Source organism: Meles meles, chromosome 14, assembly GCF_922984935.1.
Source record: "Meles meles chromosome 14, mMelMel3.1 paternal haplotype, whole genome shotgun sequence".
NCBI lineage: Eukaryota > Metazoa > Chordata > Mammalia > Carnivora > Mustelidae > Meles > Meles meles.
In genome coordinates this window covers 55376990-55393151 of record NC_060079.1, presented here as the reverse complement: position 1 = coordinate 55393151, position 16162 = coordinate 55376990, and the positions used below count along the sequence as shown (strand labels likewise).

Genomic DNA, 16162 nt, shown 5'->3' with positions numbered 1-16162 from the left:
CTGTTACTTAGAAAGTAAGTGTAGAAGAAAGGGTACATATGTAAATTGTTAGACTATCTTTGCTGTGTCACATATTTTTTTTTAAACAGATTTTTTTTTTTTAATATTTTATTTATTTGACAGAGAGAAATCACAACTAGGCAGAGAGGCAGGCAGAGAGAGAGGAGGAAGCAGGCTCCCTGCTACGCGGGGCTCGATCCCAGGACCCTGGGATCATGACCTGAGCTGAAGGCAGAGGCTTTAACCCACTGAGCCACCCAGGCGCCCCTGCTGTGTCACATATTTGACTTCTGCAACTCATCTAGCATGTCTAATCTTTAATTTTTTATTTAAAATGAGAATTGGTGATTATGGAAATGAATATGAAATTGAAATATTCTGTCTTATATTTCAGTCTGAAAACTTGGAGAATACAGTAATTGTACCAGATATCAAACTACATAGCAATCCTTCTGCTTTCAATATTTATTGCAATGTACGCCATTGTGTTCTGGAATGGCAGAAAAAGGAAACATCGTTGGCAGCTGCATCCAAGAACTCTGTGCAGAGTGGAGAATCAGATAGTGATGAAGAGGAGGAATCCAAAGAGCCCCCTATCAAGCTTCCAAAGGTAAATCACTAAGTTCCACTTGGATGGATAACCTACAAGTATTCCAGCTATAGTACAAATATTTGCATTGCTAAAATACCTTTTTATAAAATTGTGCGCTAAAAATTCACAGGGCTTATGGGGAAAAAGAGGTTTGGGGCAGAGCAGGAAAACTGCAGTTTTATAACTGGAGTGCTAACAACGTCAGTAATTTGTAACTCAGTGGTGAGTACTTGGACAGCCCAGGAAGAAAGATCAGGCGCTTTTAAAAATGTACAAAAGCAGTAAAGTGGAATTGGTGGCTTGTAAACCTTGAGCCATTGCAGATAGAAGTGGAGCTCTGAGCCTGTCGGCTGCTGTTAAAGTAGGCATAAGCAGAACTGCAAACTACCACAAGCCAAGGGCCATAGAAAGCTGGGGGTGCTCCCTTCTAGGGAGGGAATCTGGGGTACAGGTATGCATTTTTATTTTTCTTTAATTAGAACTAGAAGGGCTCCTGGCTGTGCAACTGCTGAGCTGAGAGCTTTTGCCTTTTCTGCCTAAGGATATGATTGTACTCTTGCTACTTTGGCTCCCTTTGCCTAGGAAGAAAATTTCATATGAAGCAATAAGACTTCTACATTGTTCTGATATCATTCCTTATTTACCAGAGACTTGCAAGCTAATTGGTGTTATAAAAACATGTATGGTAGTAGAATAGGCTATTCTTAAGGTACTCCCTTCTATTTAAGTATTAATATATTTTAAGACTGTAATGTTATTTTATATATAATATTTTGTCTATATTGTGGGTATAGTTTGTATTTTCTAACAAAAGACATATAGACATTTTTTAAAAAGGTACTTTTATCATAAATGATTTATGCATATTGCTTTTTTCTATATATAGGCATTTTAAAATGATTTCCTTTATCATAAATGATTCAGGTCTGTTGCCTTTTTACTAAACTGATACCTTAAAGCCATGCCTTGAAAACTTTTTTTTTAGGTTTTATTTATTTATTTGACAGAGAGACAGATCACAAGTAGACAGAGAGGCAGGCAGAGAGAGAGGGGGGAGAACAGGCTCCTTGCTGAGCAGAGAGCCCAATGAGGGACTCGATCCCAGGACCCTGGGATCATGACCTGAGCCGAAGGCAGAGGCTTTAACCCACTGAGCCACCCAGGTGCCTGAAAACTTTTTTATACACACCCAGAGGAGCTATCGTGCAGATATTTTGGTATTTGAAAATAGCAGCCAAGATAGAAAGTATGTTCCTCATCTGATTTTTTTTTTTTTTTTTTTTTTTTTTTTTTTTTTTTTCACATCGCATGGTAGCTATTTCTAAATGCACCACTGTCCTTAATCATTACTGTTAGGTTCTTCTCATTTTATGCTCAGCGGATGACTTGCTTCCTGTTTCATAGAGTAAGAGGTTTTGTGAACTTCCTCTGACTTTTAGTCAGTCATCTTCAAATATCCTTCTCTTGGGACTCTTCTTCCTTTAGTCCCTTTCTCTCCAGCGTCCTTAAGTGTACCTTCTTCACTACCTCCTTTCTTCTACTTAAAACAAGCAAGCTCATCTTTTCCATGTAAGTTCCTCTAGGTAGAGAGTTTTCCATCAGGTACTGACACATCAGGAAATAGAGTACAGTGACTAAGAACATGGGCAGTGGAGTCAAACTGTCAGGCTCAAACACTCACCATTAAAAATACTAGCTCTGTGGTGCTGGCAAAGTTACTTGACTTATCTGTGCCTCAGTTTTGTCAACTGTGAAATGGAGATAACATCTACCTCGCAGGACTGTAGTGAGGATTCAGTGAGTTAATAAATGTCATCGTTGTAAATAAGTAGTTAGAAGTATCAGCTTAGGTGCAAACAAGAAGTTGTATAGGTGCAAATGAATTTGAGTTTCTTTTCAAGGAACCCTTCAATCTATTAATAAATACATCAAAGGAAATCAAACTTCTGGACAATCTGTGAGATCATGTGACAAGCAAGAGGAGAAGAAGTGCTGAGATGTCTTTATGCAGAGGCATTCAGAATGCTGTGGGGTTTCGGCGTGGGTGGGGACTGAAACTCCCAGGTGATGAGTTTGGTAGCCATTTGCGTGACATGAAGGACTGACACAGAAGAAGAAATGAGGCTTTCAGGGCTTGAGGTGATGGGAATTTGAGGGCAAGTGAGAAATGTTGGCATTTTTTTTTCCTTTTGACCATTTCTGCTCCAGATGCTACTCTTTTCCATCAGTTCCTTTTCTTTGCAGTTGTTCCTCTCTTGTTCCTCCTGCATGTGTGGCCGTCGCTTTCCTTTTTTTCACTGAGGTTTTTTTCTTCTCCTACTCCTTTTCTCTGGCATAATTCAGATAGTTTTTATTTGTTGTTGAAGTATCACTTCGATGCAGTTTTATTTTAAAAGCTAAGTGGAATTTATTATATCGCCCTTGCTTGTCAGTTCCTTTGCCTTTTGTTTTATTGGGTCAACAGCTATTGATATTTTAAAAAGAACTGTCTTACCCCCACCTAAGTACTTCATATTAAGTTTTTTGCCTAAAACAAATTTTAGGGTCTCCTGGGTGGCTCAGTTGGTTAAGCGTCTGCCTTCAGCTCTGGTCATGATTCTGGGACTCTGGAATTGAGTCCCACATTGTGCTCCCTGCTTGGCATGGAGCCTGCTTCACTCTGCCTCTGCCTCTCCCCTCCACTCATGCTCTCTCTCTTTCTCAAATAAATAAATAAAACTTAAAAAAAAGAACAAAAAACAAAACACAGTTTTTACCCAGCTCACACCATCTTTCATTGTCTGATTTCCAGATCCTCCAAAGTGTTCCAGGCTTTTTAACTGCTTTATAACTGCATTATTTTTAACAGATATTTTTAGGATTCATACTTTGCTTTCACTCTCATTTGATGCTAGTCATTCCACATATTTTGTTAAAAGATATAGACATAGATAGACTTATTTGTTTACTTCTTAAGTTTATTTACTTCTAAATTCTTTTTTGAGTTATAGCAAGCTTTATATTAGGCTCTGAAAACGAAATGATGAGACACAGCCCCCACCCTCAAGAAAGTTATGTCTGGTGGGGCGCCTGGGTGGCTCAGTGGGTTAAAGCCTCTGCCATCAGCTCAGGTCATGATCTCAGGGTCCTGGGGTCAAGCCCCACATTGGGCTCTTCGCTCATTGGGGAGCCTGCTTCTCCCTCTCTCTCTCTCTGCCTGCCTCTCTGCCTACTTGTGATCTCTCTCTCTGTGTCAAATAAATAAAATCTTAATAAAAAAATTTTTAAAAAAATTTAAAAAGTTATGTCTGGTAAGGATAGCTGGCATGTCTAGTGACTTAAGGCTTACTAGGGGTGTGATAGGTGTAGCGCAACAGAGTGGGGTAAAGCTGCAGCACTGACTGCAGATGCACATGCAAGCAGAGGAAACAGCATCATCGTAAAAGTACAAGTGGTCTCTTCTTGGCAAGAGTGGAGTAGCTGAGTTGGGTGAGTCAGAGAGCAGCAGCTAGACTGTAGGGCCTTCTGTGTTCTGTAGCCACTTTCAGATTTTGTCTTATGATTTGGAAATATTGAAGATTTAAGCAAGAGAGTTTAATCAGACTTGTATTTTAGTAAACTTATGTAGGTGCTAGTAAGAAAGATCACTGGAGGGTGGAGAGATTAGAGCAGAGGGACTAGTTAGGCAGCTACTGCAGTTGTCCACGAAGGGTGACTGATGGTTGAATGAAGTAGTGGTTGTGTTCAGCCTACAGGAAGTGTATGACAACAATTAGTAGTTGGTTGAGTATGAAGGCTGACAGAGAATGTGTAATCTAAAATATTTCTGAAGTTTCTGGGGCAGTGCCATTTACTGCAAAAGGGAGAACTGGAAGAGAAACACTGCTTTGCTGGAATGATGATGATGTTTAGTTCTGGCCGTATTGAGTGAGGTGTCCCATGTACACTAGATAGGGCTGAAGTTCCAAAGAAAAGCCCCAGCTAAAAATAGAGATTTGGCGCTATTACAGTGTGGGGGAAGAAGGTGAGATGAAATCTGTTAGAGATAGGGTGGGAGTGGGATCAAGAATATTGCTTAAAAATTGTTAGCTTTGAAAAGTTGTAAGAACACTTCTTTTGGACATGAAGAGAAAAGAAGAAAATGGTAGTAGTCATTGATAAATCTGTATGTCACAGGATAGGAACTTAGACATTTCACACCCAGATCTTCTGAGAGGCAGAATTCTTCTTCCTCCTCTTTTACCCTCCTCCTCCTCTGCTGCCTCTGCTGCTGCTTTTCCCCCACCCTTTCTTTCGCTGCCTTCTAGATTTTTTTCTTTATTGTTTGTAAATGTCATCACTACCAAATATTTGTTTATATAAAATATTCTGAAAGTCAATATACTTTCCTCTGTGGTAATATATAAGTCTACTTTTGGTTTCCTCTTCAGTTTTTTCAAATGTATTCTGGAAGTATTGGAATGGATTCTAGGACTTTAAAAACAATTTTAAACTTTAAACCAGAATATTATACTGGTTTCAGGTATAGAGCATATAGACAATTCTGTATAATTCAAAATGCTCACCATGTTAAGTGTGGTCATCATCTGTCACCACACAATATTATTACAATATTATTGACTATATTCTCTATGCTGTACTTTTCATCTCCAGGACTTATTTACTTTTTAACTGGAAGTTTGTACCTCCTAATCCCCTTCATCTATTTTGCCCATCCCCTGCCCTCTCCCTCTAGGACTTTTTAATAGAACAAGATATAATTTCTAACAGCAAGGAATTTATTATTACATCTAAATGTAACTCAATTTTTATGTTCATACTTGTTAGTGAACTAATAAAATCACTTTTAGAAATACTATGATTTTGGGGCGCCTGGGTGGCTCAGTAGGTTAATGCCTCTGCCTTCAGCTCAGGTCATAATCTCAGGGTCCTGAGATCGAGCCCCGCATCCGGCTCTCTGCTCAGCAGGGAGCCTGCTTCCCCCTCTCTCTGCCTCCTTGTGATTTGTCTGTCAAATAAATAAATAAAATCTTAAAAAAAAAAAAAGAAATAAATACTATGATTTTGAGGAGAGCAAAAATAAAACCTTTTTGAAAGACTCATTGTATCATTTTTCTTTGGCCAAGCATATTTTTATCTTATTTTTCCCAGCAGTGACATTGGACTGGCTGTATCAGATAGTTATTTGGGTTTGTGTTCCTTCAAATATATAGGATTTACTTATTTGAAAGCAACTGTAAAGAAAAAATTCAGTAAATTTACAAAACACTATTTTTGAAGAGAAGTGGAAGACTATGTGTTGGGTAGTTATGGTTTATCATTGAAAGTATAGAAGCTTAGGGGCACTTGGTTGGCTCAGTCATTTAAGTGTCTGCTTTCAGCTTGGGTCATGATCCCGGGGTCCTGGGATTGAGTCTTGCGTCAGGCTTCTTGCTCAGAGGGGGTCTGCTTCTCTCTTTCCCTCTCCCTCTGTGTGTGCTTTCTTTCTAGCTCTCACTCTTTCAGTGTTAAAAGTACAATATCAAAGTTTATACATACGGTAAAATACTCTCAGCCAAACCTCAAGGGGAAACACTTCACAACATCTTTTGTTTCTCAACTCAATAATTCAAAGCTAGATATGTTGGAAAACTTGAAGTTGATTTTTACTTTGTTCTATATTGAAAATATATCATTACTCTGGAAAGGAAGTAGTTTTCCCCTTTATTAAAATTTTTTTTTGTGAAGTAAGATATAAATGAGTAGCGAGAATCTACAGTGGTTAGCCTAGACAGATGGGTCTTTTCTCTTTCATGATCATTTGACTAACATTTTATGGGTATGTCTCATCAAAAACAGCCTGTGTTCTATTCCTAAGTAGCATACCTGAGTTCCTTATTGTCATACATTTGTTCTTACACTCTAAACTTACCAGAGAGACAACTCAGGAACTTGTTCAGTAAGTAGCCTTACTCCTTCTGGTAAGGTTCAATACTTTCTCTGTTACTGTAGGAATTTTGTATAAATAAACCCTAGCTAAGAATGTATCTGTGACACTTCACCTTTGGATTTTGAAAAGTCACGATTGGTAGCAGTAGAGTAAGCATTCTTGAAGACTGAAAGGATATAGTAGTCTCTCATTGGCCTGAGGTCAGAGCCCCACATTTTGTGTTTAGGAGATCTTTGAGTTCAGATTCATTTCCTGTAAAGTATATAAGCAGATAGAAATCTTGAACAGCGCGTTTTTATTTTTTAGTCTATTCCAGGAAAAGAAACTATATCAACTGGAAATTTTCACTGCTTAGTGCATTTAATCAATTGAAACTTTATACAAGCAACTTCTGTAATCTTAGCTATAACTAAGTCTACTAGGATGTTAGATAACTTCTCTAAAAAGACAGTCCTGCTGGTGATTTTGACTTCTCAGTCATATCTGTATTCTTCAGAAACCTTGCAAATGATAATCAAAACTGCAACTGACTTGCCTGCAACTGATTTGACCATTGTCAGGAAAATTTTTTTCTGAGTTGCAGTGGTTTTTAGCACACAACTGAGAGAACAATTAAACAAATATTTATTATATGCCTGTCATATATCAGGCACTGGGCTAGCTGTGAGAGATACTAATCTAGTTCAGACGTGCTCCTTGTCTGTGAGGAGACCACAGTTTAGTTAGGAAAAAGGAAACAAAAATAGTCAGCTGCACTATAACATAATAAATGCTACAACAGAGTCATGTGCAAGGCTTATTTTTCCAGTTAGAGTACAAATTCTTAGAAGACGGGGACGAGTGTAATGTGTATCTTAATATCTCCTTTAGTGAGTTTCCCAAAATAAGTGCTTAAGAAATACTTAGGTAATATGTGATTAATGCACAGATCTCAGCCTGGAGAATATTCTCCTGCTGTTATGTCTAACAGAATTAATGCTTTGATGCATTTCTACTAATTAGTCTTGTTTTAATTTTTCTGTTACTTCTCCAAATAATTTAACACCTTCTGAAAAGATCTTATATACCTCTTTCTCAAAATATTGTCACTGACTGAAAAATAGGATTTCATTGTCTGTTGTTCTGTCAGTCCACTAAAGTTATCTCCCAATACCAGGTTGTCATATTTCTCTCTCAGACTTTAGTTGCAGATTTCTCTATCTTTTGCTGGATACTGAGTCAGATTTTTCCTTGGTCCTGATGAGGAATGATAAGATAATTAAAGTAAAAATAGTAGTGAGTTTTTAAATAGGCAGTTTTTAATTCTTTTTGTGACAAACCCAACAAGAAGAGGGGACAGCATCAATAAATAATAATGTGATTGTACTATTATAGGAAGGGCTAAGATGAAAAACTCCTTTTTAAATGATTTTTTTTTCTGGTCATAAATAACAATTGACATGACTTTTTTTTTTTTTTTTAAAGATTTTATTTATTTATTTGAAAGACAGAAATTACAAGTAGGCAGAGAGGCAGGCAGAGAGAGAGGAGGAAACAGGCTCCCTGCCGAGCAGAGAGCCCGATATGGGGCTTGATGCGGGGCTCGATCCCAGGACCCTGGGATCATGACCCGAGCCGAAGGCAGAGGCTTTAACCCACTGAGCCACCCAGGCGCCCCTTGACATGACTTTTAATGAAAGATTGCTGATTTGTAGTTGAGTATGGCCAAATGAACTTTTAAATTCATAGAGTATTTTTTCTGAGTGAATGTAACCTAGTATCTAGTGCACTCCTACAATTTTCATGTTATTTTCTTATGGATTCCTTATGCTATAACTGCTTTTAAAATAGTGCCATTATTTTTTTAGCCTTCCATATAACTAAATGGTTTTCTGAATCTTGAAATTAAACATCATGGGTAGTTGTGGGTTTTTTTGTTTGTTTTTGGGGGGGGTGGGTAATGTATTTCTTTTTGTTTTTGCCTTTTAAATATGGAAGCATTAATCATTTGTTGTGGGAATAAGCTGTACTGATTCAACAGCCAGGAAAGTGTTATTAGCTTACCTTTTACAAGGTACGTGTGTGTGTGTGTATATATATATATATTTTTTTTTTTTTTCATCTTAAACAGATCATTGAGGTTGGACTTTGTGAAGTTTTTGAATTGATCAAGGAAACACGATTTTCTCACCCATCCCTATGCCTCAGGAGTCTCCAGGCCCTGCTTAACGTACTTCAGGGTCAGCAGCCAGAAGGCCTTCAGTCAGAGCCACCTGAGGTCCTAGGTAAGAGCTCAGGGTCATTAAATGATTACATTTACATTACATCATTACATTTACATTAAATGTAAATAGCTTCTCTTATGAAGCATATACTGCCCCTAATGCAGTGTTTGTTTGTTTTTTTTGTTAAATTATGGTATTAAAACAGCAGGGGTGTAAATTTTAAGATATTTTGCTCTGTTCTACTAGAGTTATAGTTTAATACTTAACAGTTCATGCACAGACATTTCTTGATTACTGTGATGATGGGGAAAAAGCAAAACATAAATCCTTGGAACCCAGAAATAATCCCAAGCCTTATAATCACCATTAACTTAATTTGTTCTCATTAAACCTTAGGCCAAAATATTGAACATTGGCTTTCTCTAACTTAATGTGTTATTCTGGGTAGTTAAAAAAGTGGGAAGAGAGGAAACAAATGCCGCCAACCCAAAACAGCACATCTAGTTTCCCAACAGAGAGCATTTCTTTTGTATCCATTGTAAACAGAAATCCATTTTTGTTATAGATAATGCTTTTGAATTAGTGACAACTTCCAATAAATAAATATGTTTTCTTTTTGTAAAATGTATTTGGATTTTATAAATGCATGCCTTTCGTGTTACTGATACAGGTTCAACACATAATCCGGTAAGCAAGTTGATCGCTCTTGAGGAAGAGAAATAGAGATGGGGCATAAGTTTGAAATTGGCTGTTGCTTTTCTCTGATGCTAACTATGGGCCTAAAGTCTAGATTTCTCTAAATCTCAAGCATTAGTTCATATCAGAGTCATGTGGGTCCTATCTGTGGAGTTTCTAATTCAGTAGATTCAGCAATGGCCCAAGAATTTGCATTTAGAATACATTTCTGGGTGGTGTGCCAGTGCAGCTCACCTGGGGACAACACTGTTGGTCAGGACTAGAGTTTGATCTTTCTTTTCTACTTGGTTATTTGGTGTTTATTAGACATGTGAGAACCTAATTACATGTCATACTGGTTTTGTTTTGGTGGTGGTTTTTTCAGGGGAGGGTGGGGAATCACATGGTGATTAGTTTTTTGTGTTTAATTTTTTTATTTGGTTTAGTGGGGAAGGGGAGTGTTGCCAGGGAGACAAGCTGAATATTTAAAAAAAAAAAGAATACCCTCCCCTACCCCGTGTTATTAAATACTACTACTAAATAAAAGCTGTCATATGGTGAGAAGCAGACACCTTGTTTGATTATTGTTATGGTAACACCAGTGATCATATTACTATTGTGATGCATTACTTGGCATCACAGCATCTTATTAAAGCTTTATTTATTTAACTGATTTTTTTTAAAGAATTTTTTGCTGATCTCTGGCTTGTCAATTAACAAATAATTGAATATTCAAAATATCCACTAAAACCTGTATATCCTTTTTATTACTTTGAATTACATGCTAATCATTTCTATTTCCTAGATCTTCTGGCATACCGTTGTCTTTTATCCGTTGTTAAACATCTTGTTTTATATATTTATTTGGCCAGGGTTTTTTTTGTTTTGTTTTTTTTTGTTTTGTTTTTTCTTGTTAACAGTTGCAGATGCTGCTGTACTTCTTTGGTCTCTCTTTTATCCTTTCAGTGTTTGCTTCTGGTCTCTTCAGTGCTTTGACTTATTTTTTCTATTGAGGGATTTACCATCACTATATTTCTTATTTTGTTTAATTAGCTCAAAGGTATAATTTGACTTTTGTAAAACTAAATTTTTATTGAAATCTGTCTCTGTTTTTTTCCTTTGATCTAATAGCATAATCACATGAATACACTTTTGTTTTTTTCATGTCATTCATAAAAATATAGGTATATATGAATCACTTACTGTTGGGGTAGCTTGATTGATTATTATACACCAAGCTTCTTCTCCTAGGAAATGGATTTTGATTTAGAAATTGTCTAGATAAAAAAAAATCATTCTTCTTACATCTATTTTTCTGTTCATTTTAAGGTTGGAATGTATATTCTTAAGTATTCATGTAAATGTAAAAGTATCTTCTATGTTCTATGCAAAGAGCATGTAATTCAGGAGTGATCAGTACAGACATTGTTGCTGTTATTATGGGACTTAGCATCAGACATTCGAACACGTGTGATTGCAGATGTGGGTAAATAGTGTGGGGGATATAGAGGGAGTTCTGGGAGTCTATAATATGCTTCCTTAAAGATGTGACATTGGAGACTTGAAAGACAAGTAGGAAGAAGTTAACTGCATTTCTAGGCAGAAAGGAGAGCGTGCAGTAAGTCTCTGAGAAAGGAAGGAGAATGACTGAACAAAGATTGTCTGGCTAGAATGTGGAGAGTGAAGGGAAGGAGGGCTTTGCCATAGGTGAGGAGAGAGGCAGGGACTAGACCATATGGAGCTTCATAGGCCATGTTAAAGGAGCCCGGTGGCTTTTGTTCTAGGAGAAATGGAAAGTCACTCACTGTCTCCTTATGCTTAAAAAAAGTTCTTTATTTTATAACACTCATACTGTTCTTTTCCACTTGAATCTAACTTTTTTGATGACAGGCATTCTTTGTCTTGTTTGCCAAAGTACTATCATAACCAAGAACAGTTTCTCATGTACAGAAAGAATTTAATAAATATTTTCTGAGTAATTAAAAGATGAAGGGGCAGAAGGATAATGATGGAAGGAAGGATGGACAAACGGAGATAGGAGAGATGAAAGGATGAGGGGAAAGAAAGATAGTTGGGAGCAAAGGGTGAAGGGAAGGAAAGACTAAAGGATATATGGGCAAGTGAAGAAAGGGAGGGAGAATGAAAAGAAGGGAGAGGAGCAGGAACCAACTAAACAAAGGAGTGAACAGATTTTAAATAAAAAAGCAGATGTTTGGTTTAAAACTTCTCTTTGGCTAGAAAGGGGCAAAGTAAAGGTAGGAGCTAATTTAGGAACACTTTGTAGTATTCTGATTCTGAGGTGGTTGGGAGGATGGATTGGGAGGATGGTCGTGAGATGGACCAAGTGAAAGCTTTAGGAAGCAAAAGTGACAGGTGTAACTGGGATGAGAGAGAGGAGATGAGGGAGACAGAGGAAGGCTAGCTTTGTGAGTCAACAATAAACCACACATGACCTTTTAGTTTTCAGAGAGTTGCAGTACACGAATTCTTTCTCTTGCTCTTTGTCCCTCTCCCTTTCTTCATTTTCCTCAGTTTTGCAGTCTTTTTCTGACTGTTTCTTTTTCTTTCTGTCTTGAGTGCTCATTCTATAAGGATTTTCAAATTCCCCTTCCCTTCTGCAGAAGAAATACCTGGAAGTCTTTGATTCACTTTTGGGCAGAGTTGTTCAGGGGATTTTGTGTGGAAACTTCTTGTGACGTTCAGGTGTTACTTTACCATCTTTACCACTAAATGGCTTTATCATTTAGGGATAATCTCTTTATCTCCCTGTCTCAATTTCATTGACTGTTAAAGGGGGATGGTATATGTCCTATTGACTAGAAAGAAGGTTTTTCCTAGGGTATAAAATGAATTATATACTCACTTTATAAATACAAATGTGAATTGTTATTATGTTAGCAATAAAGCAAGTTTACATTAAAACGAATTATAGCATGTGTTTATGTATTCTGTTGTTTTGCAAATACGTAATTTTCTGGATACTTATCAACATTTTAAGAAGCTCGTATTCTTCCCACTCTAAAAGGTAAAATAAGTGCAGTGAGTAGTCTGTTACTTGAGAGGATACTTCTTGAATGTGTGAATGCCTCAAGACAAGTTTCTTTTGAACAACCTGGGATAGATTCCATTTTTTTATTTACAAAAATAAAGTGTTGAACTAAATGTTCTCTAAGGTCCTTTTTATATAAATATTCTAACTTTGGGGGGGAAAGGGTAACTAGAAAGGAACTAATGCAAAGTAAGTGTTCTCGGTGCCTTAAATTTTTTTTTTATAATGAAGCAAGGTATAAGTAAATAAACAGATGCATGAAGTGTTCTGTATGTCGAATGAATGTAATTGAGTTTTATTTTATCCACAGAGTCTCTCTTCCAGCTCCTTTTGGAAATCACTGTTCGAAGTACGGGAATGAATGACAGCACAGGCCAGTCTCTGACAGCACTTTCCTGTGCTTGCCTCTTTAGTCTTGTGGCTTCTTGGGGAGAAACAGGAAGGACACTTCAGGCCATCTCTGCTATCCTCACCAACAATGGCAGCCACGCTTGCCAAACAATACAGGTATTTCATTTATAGCTGCTTAGAAAGTTATAAGATGCCAAGTTAGAATTTCACCTTAATTGTCAATAGGAGTCCCCTGCTTTTTCTCACTCATTATAGTTATTTGAGCTATCCAAGGTTGATATATAAGTAATCCACAGCATATATAAAAATAATAAAATGAAATTTGGCAAAAACTGAGCACTTTGAACTGGTTTATGTGTCGGCACCCCAGCCATCTCCTCTCTTGCATTGTCTTGTTCTCTGTCCTCCCCACTCCCATCTTGCCCAGAATTTTTGAGTATTTTAACTAACCCCTGCACTGTTCAAGGATCAAATGTAGTTTTTTGTTTTGTTTTGTTTTGTTTTAAGATTTTGTTCATATATTTGACAGAGACATAGCACAAGTACTCAGCGCATCAAGGAGAGGGAGAAGCAGGCTCCCTGCTGAGCAGGGAGCCTGATGTGGAGCTTGATCCCAGGACCCTGGAATTATGACCTGAGCCAAAGGCAGCCGCTTAACCCACTGAGCTACCCAGGCACCCCTCAAATGTAGTATTTTAATGCATTCATTTGTTTCTGAGCTGCTTCAGCTTTACATAGAACATTTTAAGTTTTTAATATCTGACTGTGGAATAAGCTCTTTGTTGTTGTTAGTAGTGGAAAATACAATTCTCCTTAAAGCAGACTTGATTTAATTCTTTTGGATTGTTCTGGAAATTGAGTAAGAAGTTACAGTTTTAAGTCTCTGTTAAATGCTCTTTACTGGCCCCTTGGTCAACTTCCAGAACAGATGGAAGGGCTGCTTTAATCCTGTTATTCGCAGCCAAAGATAGCAGAAGGGGAGTATGGGTCATTTTCTTAGGCTTAATTCAGCAGTATTGAACTCTCCTTGCCAAACATGAGCAATCTCCTTACTCTAGATTTCTGGTCTTATTCTTTTCCCTCTTTCTGCCCTGCCTGAAATCTTCTTTTCCCTTTTTATGATCCTGAATTATTTTGAAGTTCCTCTAATGCAGTAATGTTCAAAACTGTTCTGCAGCTGTGCTTTGAGGTTTGGCAAAATTTTAGATATGTGCTTAAAATACACAAGTAATTCTTAAATTTTAATGAAATAACACAAACATTTACATATACCAGATTTTTAAAATACAGTGACCATAAACACATGAGCCTGTTAGGCATTGTGTGATTTATTTTTGTGCATAGACTCATCTCAGAGGATATGAGTTGAATTGGCCAGTCCAGAGAGAGGAGGTGTTACTGTTGGGAATGTTGGGGAAGTCTGTTCTTGGTATCCATGAGCTAAGGCAGGGAGATAAGAGTAAAATTGGAATACTGAAGGCTGAAGGTAGTTTAGTGTAGTTATAGTATTGAGAGCTTTCAGCTAACAGAGATAGGACTTGCATGTATATCTGTCTGACTCTAGTATTATGCTTAATATGCACTCGTCTATGCACAATACTAGATCTCCTGAATCAAAAGCTGAGGTTCTCTATAGACCTGCCCCATCCCTGCATCCATGTCTCCAGCCCAGATACCATACTACAGCCCGTTATCTTAACGTGGCTTACAGGGTTCCTCATGATTTGGCCTCATTCCACCAACCACTTCATTTCACAGAACTGTCTTGGCCAGGCTATGGGTGGGGAGAGAAAAGTCTTCCCTCAGAGTATATAACTCTAACATCTCCAATTCTTTGGGGATTCAAATGCACATTACTTATCTTGTTCTAAAAAGCTTAAACTGAGAGTTTAAAGTAGGGCAAGGATGAGAGTACCATGAGGTACCTTATTGAAGGATACTAAAATCCTTTTTGGAGGAATGAACTCCAAGCTTCATAGACTTCCCATTGACAAAACACATCTGAGCTCACAAACAAAAAGCACATGGAAAAAAAGGCACTATCATTTAGAGTTAGTAGAAACAAATATAGCAGAGTCAGTTCTGCCTAGTCTATATATATTGAAATAGAATATAAAACATACATATTTAATATAGTTAAATTAATAAAAGAAAGTATCACCAAGTATGATTAAGGAATAAGAGTATAAAAAGAATCAGAAGGATCAGAAAACCAAACTGAACTCATAGAAATTAAAAAAAATAATAATTACAATATGAAATTTAAAGGATGAGTTAACCATTGGATATTGAAGAGGAAGAAATTATTCAGAATGCAGCACAGAGAGACAAAGAGAGAAGATATGGAAGACCAAATAAGAAACATGAATAGAGAATGAGAAAGCCTAATGTATTAATACAATTTGAGTTTCACAAGGCAGTAATGCATTTGTGGAGAGCAGTACTTGAAATAATTGGTAAGGTTTTCCAAAATTGGTAATGACATGGAATCCTCAGATTAAGGAAGTCTAATTTATCAGAATAAATTCTCTAGGTCCTGCCACAATGTTGGTGGAAATCTGAGACTTCTATTTGTAGTACTGGGTTATCTTAGAATTAAGTACCCTTTTAGAAAGCATGAAAGAAATGGAGTCATGTTGAAGAAACCTGTTAATTTCTGTCCCTCCCTGTCTCCAGGGAGGTTATAATAAAGGTTTTAATAAGGTTATAATAAATGTTTGTAAAAGTATAAACTTTTTTTTAAAGGTTTTATTTATTTATTTGACAAACAAAGATCACAAGTAGGCAGAGGGGCGGGCAGAGAGTGAGAGGAAGAAACAGGCTCCCTGCTGAGCAGAAAGCCCAACGCAGGGCTTGATCCCAGGACCCTGGGATCATGACCTGAGCTGAAGGCAGATGCTTTAACCCACTGAGCCACCCAGGCACCCCAAAAGTATAAACTTTTAAGAATGGGACATATTTTTCAAAAATAGAAATAGGGGAAAGCTTAAATTTAAGTTCCTTAAACGGCTAATGCCCATAGAAAGTAAGTTTATTTTCACCTAAAACTCCAGATGGGATTTAGAATTAGAAGTAGTAGGTGCCTGGAAAGTGGTGGTGAGGTCAGGAACTAAAAATTGATTGGAAATCTGTATAATGAAAAGTAGAGAACCCCAGACATGTTCTTTTGCCCTTCCTAGCAACTGTCCTAGCCAAGCAACTGTCCTTCTCTCATACTCCAGAGAGGTAGGTTTCCTGTCTAAAGAAACTGAGCCAGAGAGACCAGGGGAAACCAGCCACAACTGAGAATGGAATTAGGAGCTAAGCTGAAAATGGAGATTTAATGAAAGTCTTTCTATTGATGATGGAATTTAATAATCCTCACTAAATTTCCAGAACATTGC

At 37.3% G+C, this 16162-nt stretch overlaps 1 protein-coding gene across 6 annotated transcripts in view; it reads left to right on the top strand.

Annotated features, from left to right (window-relative positions):
• MYCBP2 (MYC binding protein 2) overlaps positions 1–16162 on the top strand; it is a 275059-nt gene that overhangs the window by 38434 nt on the left and 220463 nt on the right. For all 6 annotated transcript variants that reach the window (XM_046028200.1, XM_046028199.1, XM_046028201.1 and 3 more), the window contains exons 3-5: positions 395–610; positions 8611–8764; positions 12739–12935. In XM_046028200.1, the coding sequence (XP_045884156.1) occupies positions 395–610; positions 8611–8764; positions 12739–12935 (567 nt within the window). The remainder of the gene's footprint in view (positions 1–394; positions 611–8610; positions 8765–12738; positions 12936–16162) is intronic.